Raw genomic sequence first — 23078 nt, 5'->3', positions numbered from 1 at the left:
CCTGTTTCCACCATGCTTACGCAGACAACTCAGCTTTTCAACAGCTTGTCAAAGATAAACCAAAAGTTCAGAGACGTCTTATGTTGACATGGAGATACAAGCTCAAATCAACGAAAGGAAGGATATACTCTTTTTGGAAGAGATTATTGTATTAAAAAAAGACGAGGAACTTTTAAAAAAACATCCGAATTTAAAGGCCAATCACGCCGTCATTTTATGCTCCTGCTCAACGCCGAGTCACAAGGCATCAATTTCCATCGGCCAATTCAAGCGAATAACCAAGATATTTTAATTAAATATCTTCAATAACGTATCAGACTTTATTCGTAGATTATTTTGAAGTTGTCTTGCAAGTTGTATTTTCCATGATAAGCAATAAGAAAGAAGTGGTTGATCGACTATAAGACCACTCCTCTGTGAAAGCAATATTCTAAGCCGGTCAGATGGGCTAGGACACCCGCTGTTATTTTATCTGTCTGGTTCGTTATTCGTCTGTCTGTCTGGTTCGTTATTCGTTTGTCTGTCTGGTTCGTTATTCGTTTGTCTGGTTCTTTATTCGTTAGTCTTCTCTGAGTCGAGTGACTTGAAGCTAAAAAGGACATCACGATGGTTTCGTCGTACACATAGCGAAAGGGCACCAAGATGGCTTCGTCGTACACAGAGCGAAACAATTGTTTAATCACATAGAGCACATTATCACGATGGTTTTGTTATCTTTTAATATGTATATTAAATCAAAATAATCATTATAACTGCTTTACAAACTATTAAGGTCAAGTATCACACAAAGTCACAAACGTTTGAGGGTGTAAATGCTATTTATCTGGCGTTTGTTATTACCTTATTACACTTTATTTTCGCGAATTTTTCAAAATCGCGAAAATAATGTGTCGCGAAAATAAAGTGACGCGAAAATAATGTGTCGCGAAAATTGGGATGCGCGAAAGTTAAGTGAGTACACAAAAGCTTTCGGCAAAATATTAACTGTGTAATAAGCTTTATAGAAACACCTTGTCTTCATTTGTCAACATTTAACTTACTGTCAACTTTAACTTAAATGTTGACATTAATGTCAACATTTAGTCCTCTAATGTACATATAGTACAGGACAATTCTGAACTGTATTTATAGGTTTTTGTGGAACTAAAATCGCGAAAATCAAGTGACTTGATTTTTACGAAAATAGCGAGATCGCGAAAATAAAGTGTCGCGAAATATCGCCCTTTCAAAATCGCGAAATTTTGACGTCGCGAAAATTAAGTGTAATAAGGTACGTCAGGTACCTTTAGCTTTTTCTTTAGCGTTCACTTTTACACCTAGGTGCGAACTCAAGATGAATCATCATAATACTTCTAATATAGGCTACTTTAGTCCCTTTTTCTGCTTCATCTTTTTCTCTTTGAGAGCTATGATGGCTGGGTCATCTTTCTTCGCGTTCTTTTTGTGATAAACGTCGAACACATCATCGCTCTTGATGGCTACGATCTCACTGTAGTCAATATTGCCATCGTTATCCACGTCCAGTATGTTAACAAGCTTCTTGAGCTGCCTCCGTGTCATCGGGATACCTGTCTTTTTGACGCCCGCCATGAACTCGGCCCGAGTGATCTTCTTACTGTTGTCTTTGTCTAGTTGACGGAAGAAGTCCACCATACGAAGACCGCGCAACTCGATGTACTCAAGGAGTAAGTTTAGCACATCCTGTGGGAATGACACGGAGATAGAATTAACACATACAGGTTTGAAACTGACTTCGAGATTTGTGCCGCTGTTGACGATGTCGATGATGATGATGATAACAACGGGATTATGGTGGTAATGATGATGATATCGATTATGATGATGATAACAACGGGATTATGGTGGTAATGATGATGATATCGATGATGATGATGATGATGATAACAACGGGATTATGGTGGTAATGATGATGATATCAATGATGACGATGATGATAACAATGGGATTATGGTGGTGATGATGATGATATCTATTATGATGATGATAACAATGGGATTATGAAGGTGACGGTGACCTTTTCAACGTTTTTGTTAACGCACCCGAATCCAACGCGAATGACAAACATAGGAACCTGCTCATGGTGATTACGTAATTTAATGACAATAAAAATGTTGATGATTGTTCGATAATGGTACAACACAGTTTTTATGTGACCTTCCAAATGTTGTTATACAGATGCTATGATGATGATGGTGATGATGATGATGATAAATGTGATAATGCTGATGATGATGTTGACATGATGATGATGCTGATGCTGATGATGATGGTGATGGTAATGATGATGATGGTGATGATAATGATGATGATGGTGATGGTGATGGTGATGATGATGGTGATGGTGATGGTGATGATGATGATGATGATGATGATGATGATGGTGATGATGATGGTGGTGATGATGATGATGATGATGATGGTGGTGATGGTAATGATGGTAATGATGATGATGATGATGATGATGATGATGATGATGATGGTGATGGTGATGATGATGATGATGATGATGATGATGATGATAATGATGATGATGATGTTGACATGATGATGATGCTGATGCTGATGATGATGATGATGGTGATGGTAATGATGATGATGGTGATGATAATGATGATGATGATGACGGTGATGGTGATGGTGATGATGATGATGATGATGATGATGATGATGGTACTCACCACTCTCTGCTTGATCTTCTTCACCCTGTCCTTGCCTCTCATGGCAGCGCCGCATTGCACACTCAGGTTCGGCCTCGCATCCATCACTTCCTCTAGGAAGTCCTCGAACTCCGAATTCACTGGGATGTCATCAAAACCAAGTTCCTCAATAGCGCTGTTCGGATTCTGATGTACAGCGGAGAGAATGTCTTGCGCTCCTTGACTGAGAAAGGGGTTTATACCTGACAAAGATAAGACAACCCTTTAAAGGAGTACAAAAAAAGCTATGAGGCAAGTCTTTCTCTAAGCCACGACTAGAAAAATTGATGCAGGAGAGGTAATCAAAAATACAAAAATAATAATAATAATGAATAAACGTGACTTTACTTGATAAAATGTCATAAGAATTTCCCCAATTATGTAAACTTGGATGTTTAAAATAAAAAACGGTCATATGTGATATTTGGGCAAACATACGAGTAGTCAACCCTTCATTAAGGACTGTAAATCCCTCGTCTTCTTGAATATGGACGTTAAGTCGGGGGTCCCGTACATACGTCACGTATTGGGAGAACTGCTAAGGGCGCTGTTCCGTGTAGCATCTTTAGCGCCAGTGATGTCACACCATTATTGTATCTATACCAACTGGTAATTTCACACGCATGTAAAGCGCATTTGTGGGATCTTGCGATGCTTATTTGAGCTTTACACAATGCTTAAAGCCGCATTGTCACCAGTTTACTTCCGGAGGTCCGGTGGAAACCTTAACCGTTAAAAGACAAAAGAATCTATTAGAATCCGAGATTTTCAACAGGCCATCCGCTCTAAATTATCAATCACATCCTCAAAGAAACTTCCAATAGACACACTGCTTTCAATATTTTGAAATATTTTTTCGCGTTTTCCGTTAAAAATCATCAGATATTGTTAGGTAATCGACCGGTGACAATGCGGCTTTAACATTTACATATTACCTACCTATCCGTAAGATCTGTAGCGTCTCGTTCTTGGCCAGCCCAGCAGCTATTGACGACGCTCCTTCACCGGATATCCTATTGCTGGAGATGTCAAGCTCTGTGAGGGTGGTATTCAAGGCGAGCGCCTCCCCAACCGACTTCGCGCCGTCATCAGCGAACCCATTCCATGAGAGGTCGAGGGACTTCAGTGAGCAATTATGCCTAAGTCCGTATCCGATGGCCACCGCACCTTTGCGGCGGATCTGATTCCACCGTAAATTCAAGTACTCTAGACCAACATTCGCGTCTAGGGCAGGTCCAAGCAACTGACCACCGATCTCACAGAAAGCGTTACGGCTGAGATTCAAAGACTTCAAGGTGTAGTTATCTTTCATGGCTTCCACTATCGGCTCCACGTCTTTCTCTATGAACTTGTTCTCTGATAAGTTGACCTCTAGTATCTCCGAGTTCTGTCGCAGCATCTCAGAGACGGCATAAGCCCCTTGTGATTGAAGGTTGTTATTAGAGATGTCCAGTTCTGTAATGTAGAAATTCTCTGTCAGCATCTTGGAGATGTAGATGGCGCCTTCTTCCTGGATATCATTATTAGAGATGTTCAGTGTTAGCACTTTGGTGTTTTGCATCAGCGCTACCGCCACCGCTTCTGCGCCACGAGGACCGAGGTTATAATGCATCAGGTTCATCTCAGGCTTATGCAACTGACGAAGAAAAGGAGAGCAGGGGACCAGACCCAGGCTGGAGCAAGCCTTGAGGTACACCCCTCTCCCCTGACTCGTGTCGTCTTGAGAAGGCTCTCGCTTGAACTCCTCCTCGAGGTCGGTGTCGTACTCGCCATCACTGCTGCCATTCAGCTCGTCAGGTGGGACAACCTGGTCGTCCTCGGTATCCGATACTGAACTTTGCGCTGTGACAGGAACACGTCGAATGCAGCCTACTTCAACTGATGTAGCCATCTTGCGGAAGCACGTTCACAACACGTGCCAATCAAGATTATCACGTGTTCTATGTGCAAAAGGTCCTAATTATGTGATTCGGCAGGTAAAATAACGTGTCAATCAGGGTTATCACGTGATGGAAGACGGGTTATATGATTGAAAAAGCTAAAATAGAAATTTACTTGCTTCGCTGTGTAAGATGTTTAAGCTTTCCTTGAAAGACTGTTTGGCAGGGAAATATAAATGCAGCCAAAGAAGTTTCTTAATTACCAAAGACGTATAATCTCAAGCCCTTAACAAATGAGTGTTAGTTAAGTAATCAAGCAAGTCCATGTCAAAATCTGAATAGAATTTCCCAGTACTTTCTTCACATTTTCGCCATGGGAGTAACAGAATTCTAAATAGACCAAAAAAGAAATTTCATTCCTTCGTTTCACTTCTTTGGTAAATTCCTGCTTAAAATGTCTGCTTTCTTCTGTAAATCGATTGTTTGTCTTCGGTCGAATGCCACAAACAATCACCTTGCGAAGAACAACTTCTGACTCAAACAGCCGCAGGAGAGGATCACGAAATGATATTCTTCTGCGTTGCCGCCAGCAATTAAAAAAGGAAAATGTCTCAGACCAAATTGGCTCTTGTTAACAGATCCACGCGGTTGCCAGACTAAGTAAATAAGATTTGATGTTTGGTGTAATTTCTTATTCGCTTCCTGCCGTAAATCCTTACACTCGCTTCGCGTAGCAATTCCTTACGTTCGCTTCGTGTTGCAAACCCCCACGTTCGCTTGGTGGATATCTCTGGCGATGGATGGTAAATAAGAAAGTTGAAGATGTGTTGTCATGACTCCCATCTAAATTGATGCAAAAAGTCTTGCTGCAATAACGAATTTCGCTCACCTAACCAATGAAAGAGCTATTCAGGATGTTAGTAGCTTCGTGGGGAGAAAAGGTTTCATCAATTAATAATGAAGGCACAAGTGACTTCTCGAAAATCTCTTAGCTTAGTCATTTGGTTATTTGAGAACCCTTGTATTTGTATTTGTTCGCAGTCTTCAGTGAATTTGTTCATTAACTATAACAGGGTAAATAAATATAGAAAGGATTTTGCTAATTAAGTGGATATTAAATACTAAGGGAAAAAATCTTCTTTAACTTTGAACATTAATAAGCGGAAATTGAAACAGGAAATGTTTTGCGTTAAGAGGCGAACCAAATGAAAAAAGCACACAATTGTTTTCAAATTCACTTTATTTGATGTTACAAAACGGGAATTCCCTTTAGAGTTTTGAGATCCTAATACATATTTTTTTACAAAGTTATTTATCATGAAACGCAAACGTGTAAACAAATAAAAAATAAACACAAGTAAGAACACTTTTACATTTTTTACTTGTACTATAATAATATTGTTTGTTAGAGTAAGAATCGAGATAAAGATAAATCGGTAGGTTTTGTCCATTAGTAGTCTGTTTGAAATGTGAAATCTTCTTTGATATAAATAAACATGGAGGAGCAATTAACCGGATAAAACACCTGCAGAATCAACCGATGGAAGGGCCAGCGGTCTATACCCATTGGCTTTTTAAAGGAACAAACTCAGCACAAAAATTAAGGGCCATATTTTAGACTCGTGTCGTATACGATGGCTAAGATAGAATAAGTTTTATTTTTTTCACAATCTTTAAGCAATTTGGCAAGTGTGGAGATTTTTTTACGGGCAGTTTAACGATTCGACACTCGTCGTCTTGGATAGAAATGTTGGTGAGAAAAGAAAATTGGCATTTTTTTTTGTTCTTGATAAAAAAATTGCGTTGTTTATTGAAAATACCATAGATACGAAGAACATGAGAACTACGGCTAGGAAGGAATGACCGAGAAAAAAAAAACACTTTATTTCTACAATAGCAAACAGAGAAAGGCCAATTTATACTTCAAGTCTCCAAATCCTTGCTGGACCGTATAACTTGAATTTTCACGTATCATATTAATAAAATATCAGACTTTAATCGTGGGTGGTTATTATAAGTTTCCTTGCGAAGAGACCGTGTTTTTTTTAGATGTAAATAGCAAAGAAGGAGTGATAAAACCTTTCTGAAAACCCTTTCGACGTTAGTTTAAACAGCGAGAAACAATTCAAATCGGATTTTCTTTCAGGGCTCTCGAAAATAAGCGTTCTTCGCTGCAAGTTGTCGTGGTATGTCAAGTCTTGTAGCACGTTGTCATCGTAGCTATTCTCAAGTTGTCCACGTATACAGTTGATCGACAAAACGTTGTCGTCAACCGGCTTCGCGAAAACGCGACAAGCCGGCATGTAAGCATGGGTAAAAACCACTGAAGCGCCTTGCTGCATATATTAGCCACCGCTACCACGTCTAATGCTGCATTCACACCAAAACCATGTTTAGGTAAACAAGGTTTTTCTTTGCCTGATAACTTGCCAAGTTTCTTTTTTTCTTTTTTTTTTTTTTGTTCTTGGTTCTGCCCACTCTTGGGAGATTGAGATTTAAACCAGTTTAATTAAACAACCTTTAAACTGGTTTAAGTGCTGGTGTGAATGCGGTATAGTCTGAAGTAATGCAGTGGCTAATATATGCAGCTAGGCGCTTCAGCGGTTTTTACCCATGCTTACATGCGGGCGGGCTTGTCCAGTAGTCGCAAAGCCGGTTGACCCTGTCGTGAACTGTTCCCTTCTCCTCGTATATGACAGCTGTAGGGTACTTACGCTCGTTCTCTTCCTGTATGACTGTGTTCACGTATTCGATACAGAGCTGTAGCTCGATGGTCGTCAGATCGTCACGGCCGACACCACAGTCCTACCAATAAGTTAAGTAAATCAACACAAAATATATAGATTTAGGCACTGCCTAAAAGCGAAGCTAGCTACGCACGTTCATATTTTCACTGAAACGCGATCGCAAAAAAAGGAATTTGATTTTCTCCTACTTATGCGCTTGGCCGATTCTCACTCGGTTTGTGCGTGACCGTTCCTCACTCGGTTTGTGCGTGACCGTTCCTCACTCGGTTTGTGCGTGACCGTTCCTCACTCGGTTTGTGCGTGACCGTTCCTCACTCGGTTTGTGCGTGACCGTTTCTCGCTCGGTTTGTGCGTGACCGTTTCTCGCTCGGTTTGTGCGTGACCGTTTCTCGCTCGGTTTGTGCGTGACCGTTCCTTACTCGGTTTGTGCGTGACCGTTTCTCGCTCGGTTTGTGCGTGACCGGTTCTCACTCGGTTTTTGCGTGACCGGTTCTCACTCGGTTTGTGCGTGACCGTTTCTCACTCGGTTTTTGCGTGACCGGTTCTCACTCGGTTTGCTTGTGAACGATTCTCACTCGGTTTGCTTGTGAACGATTCTCACTCGGTTTATGCGTGAACGGTTCTCACTCGGTTTGTGCGTGATCGGTTCTCACTCGGTTTGCTTGTGACCGTTTCTCGCTCGGTTTGTGCGTGACCGTTTCTCGCTCGGTTTGTGCGTGACCGTTTCTCGCTCGGTTTGTGCGTGACCGTTTCTCGCTCGGTTTGTGCGTGACCGTTCCTTACTCGGTTTGTGCATGAACGGTTCTCACTCAGTTTGTGCGTGATCGGTTCTCACTCGGTTTGTGCGTGACCGGTTCTCACTCGGTTTGTGCGTGACCGGTTTTAACTCGTTTTGTGCGTGACCGTTTCTCACTCGGCTTGTGCGTGACCGTTTGAATGAATATTGAAATAAATTTTAACAGTTTAAAAATCTGCCGCCCCTGAAAAGTGAGAGCCTACATTAGCGGGAGAAAATAACATAGGGCTTGCGGTACACATACAGAAAGCATGCATGATCGCTATGCGTATTACCTGCGCTTTTTCTTGCTTCACAGACACGAAATGGTCCAAATAGCGGCCAGCCAATGTCTCGTCGACTGCTGATAGCTGGGACTGTGGGCGCAGCATCTCGTAGATAAGTTCGTCAGTGTCTCTTTTCTCAATGGCGGCATTAATGGCGGCAGTGATGGTAAGAACTAGAGAGAGTGAAGGGGATAGGAATAAAAGGGGTGAAGTGATGGTAAGAACTAGAGAGAGTGAAGGGGATAGGAATAAAAGGGGTGAAGTGATGGTAAGAACTAGAGGGAGTGAAGGGGATAGGAATAAAAGGGGTGAAGTGATGGTAAGAACTAGAGAGTGAAGGGGATAGGAATAAAAGGGGTGAAGTGATGGTAAGAACTAGAGAGAGTGAAGGGGATAGGAATAAAAGGGGTAAAGTGATGGTAAGAACTAGAGAGTGAAGGGGATAGGAATAAAAGGGGTGAAGTTATGGTAAGAACTAGAGAGAGTGAAGGGGATAGGAATAAAAGGGGTGAAGTGATGGTAAGAACTAGAGAGAGTGAAGGGGATAGGAATAAAAGGGGTGAAGTGATGGTAAGAACTAGAGGGAGTGAAGGGGATAGGAATAAAAGGGGTGAAGTGATGGTAAGAACTAGAGAGTGAAGGGGATAGGAATAAAAGGGGTGAAGTGATGGTAAGAACTAGAGAGAGTGAAGGGGATAGGAATAAAAGGGGTAAAGTGATGGTAAGAACTAGAGAGTGAAGGGGATAGGAATAAAAGGGGTGAAGTTATGGTAAGAACTAGAGAGAGTGAAGGGTATAGGAATAAAAGGAGTAAAGTGATGGTAAGAACTAGAGAGAGTGAAGGGGATAGGAATAAAAGGGGTGAAGTGATGGTAAGAACTAGAGAGAGTGAAGGGGATAGGAATAAAAGGGGTGAAGTGATGGTAAGAACTAGAGAGAGTGAAGGGGATAGGAATAAAAGGGGTGAAGTGATGGTAAGAACTAGAGAGAGTGAAGGGGATAGGAATAAAAGGGGTGAAGTGATGGTAAGAACTAGAGAGAGTGAAGGGGATAGAATAAAATAGATAAAAAGATAAAAAGGGGGCAGAGTGATAGTAAGCAGGGGCGGATCTAGGGGGTGGGGCTGAGGGGCCCCGCCCCCCCTATTTTCAGAAATTTGGCTTAAAAATAACAAGAAATATAAGGAAATATGGGGAAGAACAATAAGTCCGGCCCCCCTTTCTTGAAACTTTTGCTTCTCCCCCCCGTTTTTTAAACTTTTGCTTCTCCCCCCCCCTTTTTTTAAACTTCTGGATCCGCCCCTGGTAGTAACTAGCATAACAACAACAGCAAGTAGATAGAGTACTACTCAAACGGCAGGAAAAAAGGCATATGGAGGTATAGACAGACAGACAGACGGACGGACAGGTAGATAGATATACCTTTAATCTGCTCTGAAATCTCATCAAAGGTGAGATCCTACAATAAAAAGGACAAGTGATAAATGTTTTGCCATGGCTGACTTTGTCTTTATTTCCCCTTGACTTTGTTTACTTTTCACTTGCCGGCCCTCACTTCTTATTATTCAGTCCACCCTTCCCCATCACAAGGGAGGGCCATGACAAACCTCCTCCCCTTCCACACCACAAGGGAATGCCATGACTAACCTCCCCCCCTTCTCATCACAAGGGAAGGCCATGACTAACCTCCTCCCCTTCCACACCACAAGGGAATGCCATGACTAACCTCCTCCCCCTTCTCATCACAAGGGAAGGCCATGACTAACCTCCTCCCCCTTCCCATCTTAGGGGAAGGCCATGACTAAAATCCCCCCCTCTTCCCCATCACAAGGGAAGGCCATGACTAAAATCCCCCCCTCTTCCCCATCAAAAGGGAAGTCCATGACTAACCCCCCCCCTCCCTCTTCCCCATCACAAGGGAGGGCCATGACTAACCTCCCCCTTACTCTCACCTGGCCATTTGCCTGCTTTGTTTTGGCAAGGCAGTCATGGTAGAGAAAAGCACTTCTGTTAGCTACTTCAGGTAGCATGGTCTCGGGTCTCCGCAGAAGCATGTGTGTCTCATCACAATTATCAGTGTCTAGGTTTGCATTAATGGACTTCACAACAGATTGCACTACAATACATAAGATGCCACTGATTCAATAAACGTTCTAAAAGCTACCCTGGGTACCAGAGCCTCAAGACTTCTCTCATCCAGTGACACTTGTCACAGCATTTTGGCCGAGCATCACTGGCCAGAGAAGTCTGGGGGCTCTTGTAAACTAGGTATCTCAAAGCAGATAGCACATTAATTCTAAAACAAAACCTTGTACTATAAAACAAACATGCCTAAATCTTATTGAAATGATAAATTTGAAGGTACTTACTCTGCTGGTATGCTTCAGCCTGAGTGTTGGCTGCGGCCACCACCGTTTGTATCTCACTATGAGTCAGATCCCCATTCCCTGAAGCCTATGCAAACAATTGAAACAATCACTCTTTCTTCTATTTTCTAGCTCAACCCTATTGTGCCCCATTCCCCCCCCTTCCCAGAAATCCTGGATCCTCTCCTAATACACCTGAGAGTTTTAAAAAGCACATGCCATGATCCTTTTATAGAAGTGTGCTGACCGGATAATAATGGGACATAAAATGGGACCACCCATCAGCAGAAGATTTTGTTACTCTGGGAATAGAGACATTTAATAAGCGGGTGTGGTGTCTGAAATGTAAACTTATGCTTAAAACTTTAAATGGGCGCACCCCTTAATATGTCCATCACACTCTTGGCCAACAGACTTTCACATTTGGTGGAGCCAAAGCATGGAATACTTTTCTGTTGAATGTAAGGGAAAGCAAATCCCTTACTACCTGTAGTGCTGCACTAAAGGCTTTATAGGAAATTTTTCACACATGTAAATACTGTTCCTATTTGAAATTGTTTCATTTAACACTATTGTAAATCATTATGCATATTTGTTATCATTATATTATAAATATGTATGTTTGTTATAATTTTTTTCCTGAGAGCCACATGTATATTATCTGTATTGATATTAGGTGTCACTCTCAATAAAAATGTCTTAACTAACTAACCATTGGCTTAACCCTCCTCCCCCCCCCCCCAAGAAATCCTGGGTCTACCCCTTAAACACCTACCTCAAGCTTAAAGTTTCTTTGCTCCAGTAATGCTTGCATGTACCAGTGCATGTGATTTGTATCCACCTCTTTGAGTCGTGAGGATTTATTCATTAGGCCTTTACGCAATGCATCTTGATCCTCATCAGCCAAAGCTTTGTTGATGCTGAACACAGCTTCCTCCACTGAAGGACATGAGAAGCCAGACATTTTTATATACAGTCAAGTACCCAGGATTTTTCTTGAGGTGGGGGGGGGGGGGGGGGGGGTGCGAAATTTAAAAAAAGTGGACCTAATTTTTCTGGGGGGTGGGGGTGGGGTGGAGTGAGTTCTTTGATAAAAACCTAACCACCCCAAACAAAAACACCCCAAACAAAAAGGGATTTTTATTCCTTTGCAGTATCTCCACAGGACGTTAATTCTAGGACTTGGTTACATATCAGAGTGATCCAGCTTATGCTTTATAGCACCCCCCCTGTGTGCGGGCCTGATAGAGACTGGCACTAACTTGTTTGTTTAACTCATCAAGAATTATAGGAGGGGGGGGAAGGTGTTCACAAAGACTGTAGGTACAGTAACTTCTACTTAATTTTACCTCAAATGCTCTATTTTACATTCTATGTCATTAGAAACTTCTACTTAATTTTACCTCAAATGCTCTATTTTACATTCTATGTTATTAGTAACTCTAGTGCTCTCTTTTACATGGTAAGTGATATTGTCGCCATAAAAAACTTCAAATTACTAAGAAAGTTAGTTAGCACCACAGGCTTCATTGACACCATCCCTATAACTATAAGAGCTCTCTGTTCAGGCGGGTACCCAGGATTGGTTGAGGGGAGGGGGGGGGGTGTGCAGTCATAGGTAACATAAGGATAAAACATGAAAATGAACCATTTTCTGACTGCCCTGTGCACCCCCCTGAGTAGGTGCCTGCTGTTGCATTCTGGTGTGCACTTGTCTGGATATTTTTTTGCAATGATTGGTTGTCTAATTGAGTCCATTGTCACATGGTTTCCCTGTGTGTTTACGTCCACGGTGCATTCTGGACACAAGTGTTCTATTGGTTGCAACCTTAAAATCTTGAAATGAAAAATGTGTTGTTGTTTGGACTTTATAATCCAGAATTGGCACATAACTACCTACATCCATGTGTTTTTGGAAGCATGTGTTGTACCGTAAGTGGAGAGTCATGAAGCTCTTCTGATATTACATAATTTTAAGAAGCATATACACTTTGATGCCTTTAAAAAGTGATACACAATACATTCCCCCATGCTTTGACAGTAACTGAGTAGCCTTATTATTTGTTGAAAAGACTTGTTAGTGTTAGGTTGTTCTAACAGGTTCTAAATAGGTTAAACAGAGTTAAAAAGGGAAAGTTGTTTTATACACAATGTTTCCATGCATGGTCAGAGTTAAACATTCATTGACTTTAGTGAGGTCACATCTCTGTGCATTAACTGCAACTGGGTTAGTGACTTACATGCAGCTTCAGCTCTCCTCTTTCTCACACTGTCGTTGACCTTGTTGACATTTCCCTGAATCTCTGCCTGGGTCAGCAGTCTGTCATAGATGTCTTCTTCACCTTTACTGCCTGGAGACTGAAATTGGAATGAATCAGATTCACAGGTGGACAAACAGGACAGATGGACGGACAGATGGAGAGGTGAATAGACAGGCAGATGGATAGACAGTTAGGTAACCAAGGTGAAAAATGGCAGGGGAAATCTGCAGGCAGACAGGCCATCAGAAAGATGGCAGCAATTTTCAGTCAGACAGTCACTTCTTTTTGACAGGCTCTAACAAGGCCTTTGAATAATAAGGGGGGCGACATGACAGAAAAGCATGACTTAACGCTTCAAATAAGCTCATTTCAGATCTAATGAGGCAGAAAATTTCTCTAAGTACTTAGTGAGTAATAGCAAACAAAATATCAGATGTGACTTTTTGTAAAGTGCCATTGACATTCGAGCTTTTCGTCCCTGAGCTCATACATAGCGCAAGCAAAAATCTGGGTATGTGCATTTCGGCCTCACATTATATTTGTGTTTCAAAAATCAGTCCGGAATACAAGGAACCGATGGCCATTGTAAGAAATTGTGTCTTCTTTCTCTATCTCGAATTGCGAATTTTCCAGGTTATTCTGTCATGTCAAGGGGGGCACAATACAGAGACATTAAAAAAACTAGATGGGTGCAGTTATGAGCCAACTGGTGATTTCCTTATAATAATTGAGGGGCGCCAGTTATTGTCAAAATATTCTAGCTGTAGCAATGTGACTGAGCAAAGGTAAGTTGAATTTAGTTAGAGTTTGCACATATTTTTTATACCCACCAGACATATTTATAACAGGGCTTCTGGAATTACACGGCTTGTGCGGAAGCACGTAATTTGGCTTTTTCCGCGTAATCCGCGTAATACACAAATTTCCGCGTAATCCCACGTAATTTGGCTATATTTTGAAAGACAAAAAATTTAATTACATAGCTGATGTGTTCTTTTAGGGTTCTTACCTTTATTTCTCGTAAAAAAAGAAAGATATTCTTAGTAAGAGTGCGATATTTCGAAGTGAATTTAAAAAACAAATAAAATGACTAGGCGTTCATTGCTAAACCGCGAAGGCCTAGGACTAATAATAAAATACCTTTTTAATTGGCTGGTGGCTAGGAGCCAATGAAAACTTGCCTAATATATTTTCACTAAAAAAAAAATAACCTTTTCAAGTTATTTCATGCTTTCCTTCGGTACAAAATGTAGTTTGGGCGTAACAGTTGATATTCCTTGTAATTTAGCGTGTAATCCAGTAAAGAATCCCGCAAAATTTTGATTTTTAAAGAAAAATGTATTTCAAAATCCCGCGTAATTTAGTGCGTAATGATTGATTTTCCACATAATTTAGCAAAGAATCCCGTGTAATTTTGACTTTTTTCCGCGTAATCCCAGAAGCCCTGTTATAATAGAGGTAATAATAGAGATAATAATAATAGAGAGCCTTTAACTATAGCATGTGCAGACATGGTAGACTGAACAACGCTACTTGGTACCATAGCTGTCAACTCTCCCGCATTAGTTGGGAGTCTCAAGATTTTTAACCTTGTATTCTCCCGCATTAGTTATCTTGGTACTTCTGATACATTCACTGTATTTTCTCGAGATTTTTCCTAAAGTGAGATTGACAGGTATGTGGTACTCATGACTACCTTTACTTGAGCTTGTGCAGACTTGGTTGACTTGGCATCGTACAACGCAACTTGGTACTCATCAGAGTTGTCTCTATCTAGGTCGACAAGATGGGCATTTGGGTTCTGCAGAGCTTCCATAGTACCAGCAATGTCTTGATGATCGATAGCCTCATTGATGGCAATCACAGCAGCATGCACTACAAAGAAATAGCAACTCATGGCAATTAATATCAGTAATACAAAAAATAAAATAAAAAGTATTGAAAAAGTTACTCACACGCTGCTTCATCTACAGGAAGCTGAAAGATAAAATCAAAGGGAAATAAAAATGAGAGACACACTCTGACTAACCTATCAAGTTGGAGGCAGTATAACAAGTTTATGATACAACTAACCTCACTTTCCAGAATGCCACCAATTTTACTAAACGCTGGCATCTGTAGGCCATATTTCTCAAGCTCTTTACGCATAGCACTGATCTGCTCCTCTGATAAGACAAAATGAGTAAAGTAAGGCAATTAAAATGTGATGCAACTTAGCTACCTTTCAGACATCTTGGATTCCTAAGAATGGACTTTTGTAATCATTGATTTAAGGCAGTGTCTCACAGTTATGAAGTGCCATTTTGGACCTAGATTCTGTTTGTCACCCAGTGCTTTTTTGTTGGACATGATGAAGAAAAAAAAATCTGATGGGTAGCATAGTCATTAGGTCAATAACACCTTTTATTTACCTGTGAATTCTGCTTTCCCATAGAGGTCTTGTATCTGAGGCGCTAAGCCAAGCTTGAACAGAAACAAACTAGAAATTGAAAGAAGAGATGTCAAAATAAAATAGTGAATATATTGCAATGGTAGCCCCCCCCCCCCCCCCAAAAAAAAAGCCTTGCAGCCCAAAGGTAGTGGATAACTTAAGGTGCACAGAGGTTAAATTCATTGGTGGACCAAATTCATTGATGGTCATGACATCAGGGAGGGAGGGAGACATCAGGTGGGCAGGGGTGGGGGGGGGAGACCCCAGCTGAATCAAATATTCGGCTAAAGCAAAGAAACCTTAAAAATAAATATATATTTTATGAAGTCTACATGGTCCCTGAAAACCTGCTTTGTAAACATTTCAGATTTGAATCAGTAAATAATTGTGTGAACATTTACAATAAAAATCATATATTACAATTATTTCTTGTATGCTTTGAGATTTACTGTTTATAATAACACCATCTGTGACCATTTTGAAAAGATTTGGAAAAGTTTCCCATGCTTAGCAGTCAATCGGAGCACAGGCATCAAAATATTAGGAAGTACAATCTGCATATGCATGTCTTTGTCTGATAGCTTCTATATTGCAAACTAGTACACTGCTGACACACAGCTTTTTTTAAGTCATAGGGTTTTCCCATGCTTTTCACCTTGTGCTATGTTGATAAATAAATGGTGGGTGTTTAAGCCAGCACCATGTGCTGTGAATTGCTTTAATACTTTTGTAATGCAGATGAATACATATTCAAAATACTGTTTGAGCTATAGGTTAGATGTTAGGAGAGTTTGTTGTTATATATGTAATTATCATATCTAGTGTTGTAGTAAAGAGCTGAAACATAACTGAATACAAAAATACTAGCATCACCACAATTACAATACTGAAACAAAAATCAGAAAAATAAAACAAGAAATCAAAATTACAAAAAATATGCAGGATGTTGTAATACAAGGATTGAATGAATACAATGTAATATGCATGTTAGCAATAATAGCGAAATGAGCTGATAATAGTTCAAAACATCGCTAAATGATGATAGGTGATAATATAATAGCTTCCTTCTGAAACAAATCGTAAGTTCATTAAAATGTGTTAGTTCTCATCTCACTACATAAAGACGTTAGCATTAGATTTGTATTTTTCTATGTTACCTGAGAGCATGAATGCAGTAGATGAGTTTAGGCATATTCTTTTTATCATAAATATCCGTGGTCTCTGGGTAGAATACCTACAGGGCAAAAACAATTAATTAGTTCCCGCCAATGAACAAGCGGTGACATTTGATAGCGTCGATGATAAATGTACATCGTACAATAGAACGAGGACAAAATGTAACATTGATTAGGCACTCAATGAGCGGGATCATAAAATGATTTAACGGGAACTTATGCAAAGTCGAAGATTTCCGGGGTTTAACGTTTATTTAAAATCGTCATTTGAAATTGCCAGGGTTTGTATTTCATAGAAGCCATTCCGTGGTTAGTTCAACAACTTTATTATTGTTCGTGAATCTAGTTGTGTGTTTTCCGTGTGGGAAAGACCACAACACGAATGATGAACCCACAACCTGAGTTCAAAGTATCAGATTGACAATAAAAATAAATAAACCTACCTGTGGTAATCCTACTTCATCGCATGCCTTGAAGAAGTAATTTATGTTGTCTGTGTGACGAAAATGGAGGCCTTTGGACTGAAAAACATCAATACGAAACTTAATCAGACAATTTGCATTTTATTAACTTTCTTTAAGTATATATAACAGAATATGAGTAATTCATAAACACTTGCACGGATCCAAACTGCAGATTTAGATTCAGCACTATACTTGAATTAATATATAGGGATTCAAGTGAAATACTTACCGTGTAATGTTTACAGTCTTTGTCGAATATCTTACGAGCTGGAACCATTTTTGGGCTGAAAAAGTTTCCCAATTTCGCGAGGTGTACCCCACAGCGCAAGGCCTCCTCCATATTTGTAGTTTCTGGTAGTTCCTCTTTCAAACAAGCCTCCATCCAACTGAAATAACATAACCAAGATTAGATAATCAGGAATAAAATTTGCTGTATTTGAGAGGTGTATTTATGTAGGAAGTGTTGAGGGTGTGTAGATTTTCACGGTTCAGTTGAACTAAATGATCTTGCTCAAAGCTCAAGTCTAAGCCTTTTTACTTACACTCTCGCTTCTTCAAGATGACACAAGTATTGATAGGCAATGTTTTGTTTTCTCTGCTCGTCCATCTCGGATCCTGAAGCTCTTTCAGGCGAATATTCTGCAAATAAAGAGCGTATTGATTTTTCCAGTGACTTCTACATTTTGCAAGCGGCGCACTCTCACTCACCATCGTCCTCGAATTTGCCGTTAGCAGCTTCCCAGTGTCCGTCTTCATGATCATTCACGGCAGCCATTTTCCCTCAGCTCAGGCCCCGTGTCGACCTTCCTCCAGTCCTGGGTTGATTGGAAGTCGGGTTATAGCTGAGGTGAAACGAGAGATGTGTTTGTTATGAGCGCAATGGAAAGTTTGGAGGGAATTTCGAACTGAGCTCAAGAAATTATGGGATAACTTGTTCCCCACCCCTCCCTCGAGGGCACAGCCTTTGGTCAGCTGCACTAATTTGTCTATTTTATTTTGTCTGTCCGCGCTATCATTGTCAATATTTACTTTCGAAGAAGACATTAAAATTCTGATTTTTAGCGAGGATTGATTAGGATACAGAATTACCCTCTCAAATGGTTCTCATTTATTTTATTTTTTGTTCGGCATGCTATGTAAAGTAATGACCCTTCCCCTGATAGTTCTGAACATGACGTAAGTTAGGAAGCTCGAAGGTAAAAAATTTTTAAAGTTCAGTTCACTTTCGATATGGTATGTGGTATTACTATTTATCATTTACGCGCTGTTACTGGGAAACCAAACTGTGTCATGCAAGCATTTACAAAACATGAAGTGTTTTTAATGAAGAAAGAATGAAAATAATCAGAAAACCTTTATAAAACGGTCACGCTAATGATCAAATTTTGGTAAACAAATCAAATCGGACGCCATGGAAAGGCCTTCATCAAGAACCAGAAGTCCAAAAAGGACTTCACTTCCAGCTATAACGAACGGGGACAACACTTTAGCGTTAAGAGGGGAGACTTTAAGTCGCATGGACGTCTTAGAAGACCGGATTTACAATCAAGAAAAAACTACAAGGTCTCTAATAGATAGAGCTCTAAGAGTGAAAGAAGACATCGTCGAGAGCCTCAGTATAGCCCAAGTGAATTGGCAAGGAGAGAAAAGAGCTAGAGCGCTACTACAAGAACACATCCGGACCATAACCTCAGTGGTAAAGCGCTTAAGCCGAGAAATAGAGGTTTTAGAGGATGAGCTAAGGTCTAAGGAAAGCAAAGTTGCAGGCAACGCAACAGCATTCAAAAATTTAGAATTGCACCATGTTGCTGGGGTGACGGACCTTAGGGGGAGGGTGGCTAGATGTGACCATGCAATTGAAAGAATGGTGTCAGACCTGCGTGCAATTGCTGAGGCTCTAAATGAGCTACGGCAACGACAGGAGAATAGTACAAAGGAGAATAATGAAAGGTTTCAAGGACTTCAGTCATCAATTAATGATCTAGTCATGAAGTTTGAAAAATACAACACAGAGCAGCATACCAGCATTGAGAAACTAAAAGGGCAGGCAGATGACCAGGTCACTCGCCTAGACTCCAAGACTAAGTCTGCTGTTGAGGATGTCCGGGCAAACATCACCTCCACTCGGCAATGGACTGAATCAGAGTATTTTAAGTTGACAAAGGAATTCCAGGGAAGACTTGAAAGATTTGAGGGAGTTATTATTAATCGACAAGAAAAGTTGGAATTTAAAGTCGATTCATACTTGTCAAAGATAGAGAAAATGATATCAGAAGAGAAGGACAAGTATTTTAACTTGTGGGAAGTACGGCTGAAGGAAACTAAGTCTGAGCAAGACCATGTGTTGAGGGATACATGCGCTGGTCTCAGGCAGGAGTACAGGCTTGGCTTCAACACAGTTCATGAAAGCATGACAACCTTGCAAAAGGTCCTAGAGGCCAAGCTGAAACTTGTTGAAGACGACCTTAAAAAATCCATCAATAATATTTTGAGGATGGTGGTATTAGTATAAAGTAATTCTGATGTCATCCGTATAACTAGTAAAATCAGCAAAGTAGTAGGTGTACTCCCCTTCCTCCCCTCAAGCAACAACAACAAAATTCCATAAAATTTCTAGCCTTGCAACAAACCAGCATTTTTATTTGCTGCAGTGGCATGCCCACATTTTGACAGTTCAAATGACAGGCATGATTCATTACATTTCTAAAATTCTGTTCCTTTGTCTAAGAGGGACTCTGCATTTTGGAAAAGTGGCTCTCAGCCTGTGTACAACTGAAACCATATGCATTTCACCAGTGCACTGTGACTAGTTACAAACCGATTGTGACTTGTCACAGGGCTTCATGCGCCAGATACGCAATCGTGTTCCCTAGTTTTACTTCGGCTGTAGAGGCCATTAGGAAGCATTTGAAAAGACAGCTGGGTTTCCATCCATAGCAACATTGGTCAACTTACTTTATCTAAGCTGAAAACAAAGAACATCTCTAGCTTCTTAGAAAAAGTGAGGACTGTTATTTAGCCAACTACTCAAACTTAGATAACCAGAACAAACCTTGATTTTCTTATATCATTTTTTACTAGTTTTTTTTTTTTTACTTATTTATTTCTACTATGATAAATCAAACCCTCTATTTACTCAACCTGTTTTTCATCTCCATGAGGACTGCAGCTGACTTAGATGAAATGCTTAATATGATCATCTACAGATACATTATTGCAATCTAAAGTCAGGCTTATGAAATAAGTATTGACTTAATTTGATAATATAAGTTCGAGATAATGTGATTTAATCAATTTGTGTGACATATACAATATCAATTTTTAACAAAACTGTTGATAAATTGAATATCATACAATTTATTTACAAAAAAATACTCTAAACCTGTGGAAACTATTTGTTTCTTACTATCCTCCCTTATTGTAAAAGATAGAAAGAGCAAATTTGTCTTACTCTTACCATCAAGAAGAGAACAACTACTCCTCACCCTTCCCCCTCTTAGTGGGACAGGAAGAGCAAAATTTCCTTACTCTGGCCATCATGGAGAGAACAAATCCTCTCCACTTTTCTTTACTTTTTCATGTTTGTTTGCTGGAGAACAAAATCTACCATATCCTCACAATTGTGGGGGAAAATCCTCTTTGCCCTTCTGTTAGTATGCCAGAGAGCAAAATCTTCTTTCCTTTCAAACTATTGTAAAGTTATTTCTAACCCTATGAAAAAAGACAACAAGCCCTCCCTCCCCCCATTACAGAAAACAAATACTTCTTCATTCTCTGTATTAACAAATATCAGTCATATTTCCTTGACTTTTATAAATCATCACCTTCACCAAGTACTTTCAATATTCATCCTTTTATATATGAAGAGCACATCTTAACACTAAGAAAACTACACAGTCTGTAAGGTAAGGGTATTATCTACAGTTCTTTTACACAATGCTATTGCTATGGCAACTATACAATGCAAAACTAAAAGGCTCTCTAAGTGAAAAATGTCTGATTAAATTGTTACAAAACATAACACATACAAATATAACTTTGGAAAGCTTTGATTGTTTGTTGTGAACAATAGCACTATATTGTAACTTCAAGCAAAACAGCCAGAAACTTTCAACCCACACCATATAAAATTGACAGCCTGTAATTCATAGGATGCATACTGTATGTACAAAACATGCTAAAATTAGTTTGTTAGTGCCCAGTAATTTACAAAGTTAATGATTGTTCGACATACATAGGCTAGCTTCAAGTTTGTTTTCGTTCCATTTCCGAAGAATGTCAGTGGAACATGTAAAAAAACAATCTTCTGGCAAACGTCATCTAACCTTTTTTGTGGGTTTTAGGCAGAAAGTTTTACCAAGCGAAGAGATTGACTGTAAAAAAAAAATGTCTCATCACCACAGAAAACCATGGAAATGGCCATAAAGTCAAGAATTAGGAATTAATTAAGATCACTTTAGGGACTTGAGCTTGAAATAGATTGCGACCTCTTTTCCTTTATACTATCAGGAGACATGGAGCGAGAGTGGGAGTGTCTCTTTGAATTTGATTCCTTTTTTGTTATCGGAGATCTGGATCTTCTTTTCTTTGACTTTGATAGTGAGCGAGATCTGGACTTTTTTGATCTAGCTTTTTTTCTTGACGGAGAGTTAGAATGTGAACGAGATCTAGATTTCTTGGATTTAACTTTTTTTCTTGACTGCGAGATAGATCTTGACCGAGATCTGGATTTTTTGGAACTAGATTTTTTTCTTGATTGCGAGTTAGATCTTGAACGAGACCTTGATTTCTGCTTGGATTGGGAGTTAGATCTGCTTCCAGACTTTTTCCTGGATTTAGACCTTGAACTAGATCTGGACCTCTTTCTAGAATGTGATCTTGATCTATTCCGTGACCTTGACCGAGATTTTCTCTGAGACTTCTTGAATTTCCTATCAGACTTTCTCATGGAGGGTGAGTTGGACCTTGACCTCCGATGCCTGCTCCTTGATCTGGACCGGTGATATCTTGATCTTTCTTTGTGCCTCTGGGAATTGCGCCGTGGTGACCTTGACCGTTTCTTGGGAGTATGTGATCCTTTTCTTGGACTTCGTGATCTTTTTCTTGGACTACGCGATCTCTTCCTTGGAGTACGAGATCTCTTCCTTGGACTACGCAACATCTTCCTTGGACTACGCGACCTTTTCCTTGGACTTCGAGATCTTGATTTGCGACCAGATGGTGACCTTGACCTAGATTTAGAGGTCCCTGATCTTGGGAGTTCTTGCCTCAACCTGATCCTTTTCCCATAGAACTCACACTTATCCAGGGATGCAATGGCGCGTTTCATATCTTCCTCTGTGGTAAACTCAACCACCCCCTCCCCTGGTCTTCTCCTATGGGTATCAGCATAGCAAACCTCCCCAGCATTGTTCATAAACTCCTTTAACTCAAGCCACTTTGCCCGGGTTGATAAGTTCTCTACGATGACACGAAACTCTGACCGCACAGGCGGTCCCATTTGACGCGTTCTGGCGGTGTAACCACCGGCGGCAGTATAGCCGCCGACTCCATTTCGCATCTCCTTGGCTTTCTCCATTAAGATCTTAGCTCCGTGGAACTCGGAGTTATTCAAGGCGGCGACAGCGCGATCAGCGTCTTTATTCTCCTTGAACACGACGTACGCGTATCCCTCTTTGAAATCCACCTCACGAACTTTTCCAAATACCTTCACTAAATTTTCCAAATCTTTCTCCGTAGCAGTCGCAGGCAAACGCCCGCAGTAGACTTTCCCACTCATTTTTGCCCCTTAGAGTATGAAATTCTCCGAAATTGCTCGGGATCGTTAAAGTTTTAACGGCATTTTCTCGATGAACATGAAAAACGCTCTCCCTCGGGTCGCCATGCTTGCCAATGCGCGAATACCAGTGCGCACAAGCTCACGAGTATCGCCGCTGTACAAACATTTCACGTGAAGCAACGGAAATACTTGGTGAG

The 23078-nt window shown here is 40.4% G+C and overlaps 4 protein-coding genes across 5 annotated transcripts in view; 1 reads left to right on the top strand and 3 right to left on the bottom strand.

Annotated features, from left to right (window-relative positions):
* LOC5502539 (ras GTPase-activating-like protein IQGAP1) overlaps positions 1-18018 on the bottom strand; it is a 52860-nt gene extending 34842 nt beyond the window's left edge. For both annotated transcript variants that reach the window (XM_048727348.1, XM_048727349.1), the window contains exons 1-16: positions 17811-18018; positions 17645-17741; positions 17332-17488; positions 17082-17159; positions 16621-16697; positions 15444-15511; positions 15106-15197; positions 14988-15009; positions 14729-14907; positions 13012-13129; positions 11547-11710; positions 10775-10859; positions 10358-10521; positions 9828-9864; positions 8416-8579; positions 7312-7402 (exon numbers count right to left, since the gene is read on the bottom strand). In XM_048727348.1, the coding sequence (XP_048583305.1) occupies positions 7312-7402; positions 8416-8579; positions 9828-9864; positions 10358-10521; positions 10775-10859; positions 11547-11710; positions 13012-13129; positions 14729-14907; positions 14988-15009; positions 15106-15197; positions 15444-15511; positions 16621-16697; positions 17082-17159; positions 17332-17488; positions 17645-17741; positions 17811-17877 (1660 nt within the window). In that variant the 5' untranslated portion in view covers positions 17878-18018. The remainder of the gene's footprint in view (positions 1-7311; positions 7403-8415; positions 8580-9827; positions 9865-10357; positions 10522-10774; positions 10860-11546; positions 11711-13011; positions 13130-14728; positions 14908-14987; positions 15010-15105; positions 15198-15443; positions 15512-16620; positions 16698-17081; positions 17160-17331; positions 17489-17644; positions 17742-17810) is intronic.
* On the bottom strand, positions 526-6998 carry LOC5502546 (leucine-rich repeat-containing protein 74A). Its single transcript, XM_032370812.2, has 3 exons — positions 3657-6998; positions 2700-2920; positions 526-1701 (listed from the first exon to the last, which is right to left on the bottom strand). The coding sequence occupies exons 1-3, from the start codon at positions 4606-4608 to the stop codon at positions 1363-1365; spliced, it is 1512 nt and encodes a 503-aa protein (XP_032226703.1). The 5' UTR covers positions 4609-6998; the 3' UTR covers positions 526-1362.
* A 168-nt stretch (positions 18019-18186) lies between the features above and the next one.
* LOC5502548 (protein FAM81A) lies at positions 18187-20493 on the top strand. Its single transcript, XM_001623662.3, has one exon. The coding sequence runs from the start codon at positions 18514-18516 to the stop codon at positions 19612-19614; it is 1101 nt and encodes a 366-aa protein (XP_001623712.1). The 5' UTR covers positions 18187-18513; the 3' UTR covers positions 19615-20493.
* A 443-nt stretch (positions 20494-20936) lies between these two features.
* On the bottom strand, positions 20937-23017 carry LOC5502541 (serine/arginine-rich splicing factor 6). The gene has a single exon (XM_032370815.2). The coding sequence runs from the start codon at positions 22879-22881 to the stop codon at positions 21559-21561; it is 1323 nt and encodes a 440-aa protein (XP_032226706.1). The 5' UTR covers positions 22882-23017; the 3' UTR covers positions 20937-21558.
* Positions 23018-23078: the final 61 nt, after the last annotated feature.

The sequence above is a fragment of the Nematostella vectensis genome, chromosome 5 (assembly GCF_932526225.1).
Source record: "Nematostella vectensis chromosome 5, jaNemVect1.1, whole genome shotgun sequence".
NCBI classification, from domain to species: domain Eukaryota; kingdom Metazoa; phylum Cnidaria; class Anthozoa; order Actiniaria; family Edwardsiidae; genus Nematostella; species Nematostella vectensis.
Note: the sequence above shows the minus strand (reverse complement) of the source record. Positions and strands in the feature narration are given on the sequence as shown.

What these genes read in the sequence shown, in the direction of transcription:
- LOC5502546 (XM_032370812.2), bottom strand. Translation starts at nt 4,608, where the DNA reads ATGGCTACATCAGTTGAAGTAGGCTGCATTCGACGTGTTCCTGTCACA. An exon ending in GCTACAGATCTTACGGATAG is followed by an intron (nt 2,921 to 3,656) that starts GTAGGTAATATG and finishes TATCTTTGTCAG; the next exon opens with GTATAAACCCCTTTCTCAGT. An exon ending in AGAAGATCAAGCAGAGAGTG is followed by an intron (nt 1,702 to 2,699) that starts GTGAGTACCATC and finishes TCATTCCCACAG; the next exon opens with GATGTGCTAAACTTACTCCT.
- LOC5502541 (XM_032370815.2), bottom strand. Translation starts at nt 22,881, where the DNA reads ATGAGTGGGAAAGTCTACTGCGGGCGTTTGCCTGCGACTGCTACGGAG.
- LOC5502548 (XM_001623662.3), top strand. Translation starts at nt 18,514, where the DNA reads ATGGAAAGGCCTTCATCAAGAACCAGAAGTCCAAAAAGGACTTCACTT.